At 39.8% G+C, this 6,000-nt stretch overlaps 1 protein-coding gene across 7 annotated transcripts in view; it reads right to left on the bottom strand.

Annotated features, from left to right (window-relative positions):
- Positions 1–692: 692 nt before the first annotated feature.
- The window catches only part of TRMT11 (tRNA methyltransferase 11 homolog), a 63,484-nt gene continuing 58,176 nt past the window's right edge, over positions 693–6,000 (bottom strand). For all 7 annotated transcript variants that reach the window (XM_034669092.1, XM_002915134.4, XM_011219592.3 and 4 more), the window contains one exon: positions 693–1,264. In XM_034669092.1, the coding sequence (XP_034524983.1) occupies positions 1,133–1,264 (132 nt within the window). In that variant the 3' untranslated portion in view covers positions 693–1,132. The remainder of the gene's footprint in view (positions 1,265–6,000) is intronic.

Below are 6,000 nucleotides of genomic sequence, written 5' to 3'. Positions count from 1 at the left end.
ATCATGCAGATGGCCTTCCCTCTCTCTCTCTCTCTCTCTCTCTCCCTGCTTGGGCAGCACTGGTCTTTTGGAGGTCCTAAGCCATGTAGATTCAAATCAGAAGTCCATAGAAGCCAGCAGTAACACTAAAATAATAATAATAATGGTAATAGCATAAATAAAAATAGGCTATGGTTAGAAGGAGAGGATCCATTTACTGCTGCCCTGCTGAGGTACATTTGACCACTGAGAGCAGGAAAGCTATTAGCATCCTGAATTAATGGGTAGAGTGGTTTTCAAACAAGATATTTTCATGATGGATACAATGTAGACTCAGCAAAGTTTCTCCTTCAAGAAAAATATAGCTTCTATTTCAAAGAGCTCTGATTAGGCTTAATACCATTAGGGAACCATCAAGGATTTGTGTTGTTGTTACTGCTCTTAACTATCGGTTACTTTCTAAACCAAAAATTGTGGGTAGTTAACTTGACCGACCGACAGTCAAGGTCTAGGAATGCAGCAGCAAGTCCAAGGTACAGACGAGCTTCAGATGTGGACAGGCCTCAAGGAGTTGGGGAGTTTTTCAGGTTGCTAGGTCCTAGCCTTTCTCCTCCTTACCATTATCACTGTCATTACATACTAGTCTGGAATTTATAAATAAAAATTCATTTCCTTTATCACATCCCCCATGAAAAGCAGCGAATACAACACCATTTTAGGAATCCTCAGTAACCTTTATTAGTGGCACCATAAATCAATTACAATCAGAAATCAAATAAATGAACCTACTGAATGAATAAATTCTTAACCATGGTTAGTTAACTGCTTGTAACATATTCGGCAGGTATCTGTTTAAAGAGTCAACAATATCAGTTCCCCTTCCAAATTAATTACCAAAAATATAACTGTTTTCAATTTCCATAATACTTGAAAGTACAAATATAAATTAAATAAGGTTCCAAAGACCACATACAACAAAATGATCTATAAAACAAAGCTAATTGTAAAAGAACTGTTGAATTTACTTTGTCGCATTTATTTCATTATATAAAATTATTTAAAACAGTATGTTATCTGTATCATACATGGAAGTTCACATCCAGATGTCTTTTCTGTTAAATCCTTACTCTTTCCAATGTCAAAATCTTAATTTTCACTCTTGGCTAGATTTCTCTTCCTTGGCAATTCTTTTTGTAACGCCACTGAAATATTTCTCGCGGAAGGAATTATGACCTTGGTATGGTAGAAAGTGATCACTTAACAGATGTGAATACTGGTCCCGGTTCTGGTTGGTTGGAAAATATAGAAAACAAAGATGTCTGAGTTACTTCTTTAGTTAGCAGGAAACCAGAGCAGTCATTTACTTTAAGCAAAATCCCGCCCTCTGGTGTACGTTTTTCTTTATTATCTGAATTACAAATACTCTATCTGTATCATGCTTGCGTATCCAAAAGTGTTTTCAGGTGCTTCACCTCGTGTGATCCACACAACAATCCTTTGCACAGAGAGAACAAATACTATGTGCTGGGAAAACAGAAATCCAGAGAGGACAAAGAGAAGCACTCCGGGCAACACAAGTCGAGACAACCACGTGCATCTTCTGATTCCTAGTTCAGCACAAACTGAAATCACCAGTGACTGTAAAAATCCTCACACAAGGAAACTTCCAATCCAAAGATATTTAAAAACAAGCGATTGCTTTTGTATGACTTTGTATGACATCATACAGAGAAATAAAACTGTTTGGAGGTATATCCATATTCAGTTCATGAAATAATCTATTCCTGGCAGCTTTAAGTAACCACAGTAGATGAAGAGGCTAAACAAGTGACTTCCACACCTTCAGACGTCAAAAGACATGGAAGGGCCAGGGCTCGGACTGATGTGCGGGCACTGCAAATGTAGATCTGGGTTACAATGTTCTACTTCACCTTAGAAAACTGAGGGCTGATGAGCTTCTCATCTAATTTCACTAGCCATCTCAAACTGTGAAAAAAATCGAATTGGAAATAAAATCTCACTTCCAATGAACTTCTGTAAATTCAGATTCCACTGCATGCAAGTTGATGTGATTTTGAGAAAGATGTAAAGACACAATTAGAAAATACAAAGCCTAATTTTTTATCCCGGTTTCAGTATCAAAATGGTATCTACAAATATATCTGGAATACAGCAATCTTCAAAATATTTTTACATTTCTCCTTATTCCTGTATGAGATGAATATCTTCGTCCTTTTCCTCATATCTAATTCTTAATAAAAGCTAGGTGTAGCCAAAATAGAATTACATTGGCTGATTTGTTTATTCAGAAACTATTTGCCACAGATTAAAAAAAAATACAAAATACAAATTAAACGTGCCCAGATTTCCTGATTCGTTACAAAAAAAAGAAAAAAAGGGCTTCCCTGTGGCCCCCTTCTACCATTCCATGTTGCAGCCTGCGTTCCATTTCAATTATCCACAGGATTCTACTTTCCGTTCCTAAGAATTTTGTTGGTTCATCTCTCTTGCTTTCTCTCCTGTGAAGTCTTCATTCTCTTGTGAGTTTCATTATCTTTTTCATGGTCTCAGGAAGAACACAGGTCAACCTGCATTGTCAGCCCACCACCTTGGACTGGAACCCCTTTCCCATACTCCTGCTGTGCCTGCTATCTCGCCATTTGATGAGTACCTCAGCAAGTTCAGAAAGAGAATTAGTGAAAAGAAAAATACTACCCTACAGACTGTAAGAAGTAACAACATCTGTTTTCTCGGTGCAGGGAGAAAAAACTACCATGCCTGAGGCACTTTAACTATATGACCCAATAACAGGTACAGGGCTACGTACGTATGTACCAGGCACTGTTCCAAGTACTTTATATACATGGATTCATTCAATCCTTACAATGACAGTATAAAAACAGCACTCTAATTGTCTCCATTTTACAGATGAGGAAACTGAGGCACAGAAAGGTTAACTAGCTTGCCCACGGTCACGCAACTCTTGAATAAAAAAGCCAAGATATAAATACATCTCCAGAAACTGAGCTCTTAACCTTCGTGCTGTATTGCTTCTTACAATCATGCCATTAAAAAAATAAACCATGAAAATAAAGGTAGAGTACAAAATTTAAAAGATACTACTTAAATTTTATGACACTAAGTATGTTATATACTCCTGCAAGCACACAAGAACATGCCAATGGTTACAAACTTCAGGCTATATAACTTCCAAAAGATAAAAGATAAATCTAATCTGATCAACCCATAGGTATATGATTAAAGAATACCAAATGAAAGGTGGCATTCTCTAGGTATTCATTATGGATCCAAAACTATACAACTGTCCTATATAAACTCATCAGCTCTAAGAGATAAGTACTACTAGCACCCCTTACAGATGAGGAATTAAAGAGTATGGGCCCAAGAGAGCACAGCTGGTAAGTGACACAGCTAGGATTTAAGCACAGGTTTAATTGACCCCTGATATCATACTCTCAACTGCAACATAATGAAGGTTTCTCCAAAAGAGCTAACTTTTCCCTCAACTCAAGAAGGAGCACCTCTGGGGATTCAGGTGATAAACTAAGGCTTTGATAGCTGAGTTGCCTACCCACAAAGCAACAGAACTGGATCTCAAGTACTACTAACTTAGTTCTAGCAACTAAGAGGATTATTTCAATGACACAAAATTTTTATACCAGGGGGATCTCTAGGGAGCCACAAGGATGCCTGAGGGATACCATAACCCTAGGAGTAACGTTGACTTTAGAGGACTCCAGTCTGGTCCACATCTCAGGACTACTCAGCAGCAATATAGAACAATCCAGCATTTAACCTTGGCTTATGCATTTCAACTTTCAACAGAAGTCTGACTGAAGAGTCAGCTGAAAGGATGGGATATGCCAGCAATGTGCTCCTCCAGGTATTCTAACTTCTGTCCTTATACCAGATAAGATCTCCAGAAAACATGTCCCCGTCCTGAGCTATGTTAGCTTAATCCTGGCAGAAATGTCGGTACTTGGTTACATTCAGAGCTCTGTCCAGATGCCAACATCTCTCCTGCTGCTCTACTTCTCACAGCTCCGTGCGCCATTCTCCACCTCGTCATCGAAATCAGCCTGGCTCGAATGCCTCTACCTTTTCATCTCCCATTGAGTCAGACCTCAAATCTTCCATTCTGCAGCCTAAATGTCTCAAATCCACTTCTCTTTGCCCACAATGCCAGCAGTAGAGTTCCAGCTTCCTCATCTCTCCTTGCCTTTCTCCCCCAAACAGCCAGTTGCCATGCCTTCAGTGGCTCCCTCTCCAGTCTATTTTCCTTACTGAGACTAAACTCAACTTGTTCAAATGCAAATCTAATATGCCAGCATTTCTGGCTAAAATTCAAATGGGTTCAAACTCTCCCCAATTCTGAGGCTTTCCCCTTACTGTCTGGGAGTCAGATTCAACTGCACATCAGTTTGCTGAATGTCCTCTCCATTTCCTCTCTCACATAGGAGGAATCACAACACCGCCAAGCAGTGAGGTCCTTCCCAGCTCTGCCTTCTGTCTTCTCTTCTCCCTGTGAGGGCTCCAGGCCATGCATGATCACCTCTATGTCGAAATGCACTGTGGACTACTTCAGGGAATGTTCTGGAGCTAAAGGGGTGAAGAAGAGATGACAGATTCCAGCACGCAGGCTTAGAGTAAGACAGCTGCGGACAGGCTGGAGACCAACTCAGGCTCAGTTGCTAGTGGGTCTAGACCATCTACGCTGCCAACTACACAGCTCGCAGAGGGAAGCAGAAGTAGGATACAAAAGCTGAACACAATGGGACATAAGCTTCCTCACAGACCAAAGAGACAGCTTAACAAAATAGCTTGTCTTTGAACTAAAGGACATAAATAGGACAAACTGGTGATAAATAGCAGAAAATATGACGATCAGAGGAACAGACTGGAAATGAACAGCAGGAGCCTGGAAAACCCAAAAGTAATAATTAAAACCTATGCTAATTAATGGTTATCAAGAAAACATGTACTACCGGGGCACCTGGGTGGCTCAGTTGGTTAAGTGTCTGCCTTCGGCTCAGGTCATGATCCTGGGATGTGGGGATCGAGCCCCAAGTTGGGCTCCCTGCTCAGTGGGGAGTCTGCTTCTCCCTCTCCCTCTGCCCTTCCACCCTGCTCATGCTCTATTGCTCTCTCAAATAATTAAAATCGTAAAAAAAAAAAAAGAAAAGAAAATATGTACTACCTATGGTATATTTATCTGAGTAGTCTAGACCTCAAGACTTCCAAAGAATTCAGAGTAAAAGCAAAATAAGCCCCTACCAGACCATGTGCTCAGTGGTATAGGGACCTAAAGGCAGAGAAATATATGCTCCTAGAAGAAGTTAGGAAAGGCTATAGCCTTAGAGATGCAACCTCTGGGAGGAAAAAGATTCCTATTTTCTTTATCTCTCAGGGAGTACAGAATAATCAGTGTGAGGTATGTGTTTGGGTGCCGTGCTGGAATGCCTTCTTCTACAAGGCTGATTGTGAAATAAGACATTCATAACAAAAACTCCTGGAAAAACCAAAAGCTCCAAATCTCTTGTGCAGTCAGAGATCTGGCAAGAGCTGCTCCATTACCTAGCAGTGTTAAGTCCTGTTTCAGGGTAAGCGAGACACTCCAGGAATGTCAGCTACCATTTTCATCCAAGTGAAAACATCATGGTTCATAAAATGTTCCACATGAAACATTCAGTATTATCTGTGGTCTACCACACATTATCACATACATGTCATACATGTAACTATCATACACCTAAGAATGATACACATTTGAAATATACCCTTTCCATATGAAATCTATTTGCAACTGTTCAGAATTTATGTTATCTTGATGCTGAAGAAAATGGCAAACTTGATATGTTTTTTTCTTTTTTCTTTCATCCTATCTTTAGTTTATCAGGGCTCACACTTGAGATGATGATATTCAACTCAACATATTTTTCATCACCTTTTCATGACTCCTCTCTATTCACATTCCCTGCCCATCTCAACCAAGAATATCTG

The sequence above is a fragment of the Ailuropoda melanoleuca genome, chromosome 10, assembly GCF_002007445.2.
Source record: "Ailuropoda melanoleuca isolate Jingjing chromosome 10, ASM200744v2, whole genome shotgun sequence".
In the NCBI taxonomy this organism is placed as follows: domain Eukaryota; kingdom Metazoa; phylum Chordata; class Mammalia; order Carnivora; family Ursidae; genus Ailuropoda; species Ailuropoda melanoleuca.
The sequence above is the reverse complement of the archived record's forward strand: the minus strand, read 5'-3'. Positions and strand labels throughout refer to the sequence as shown.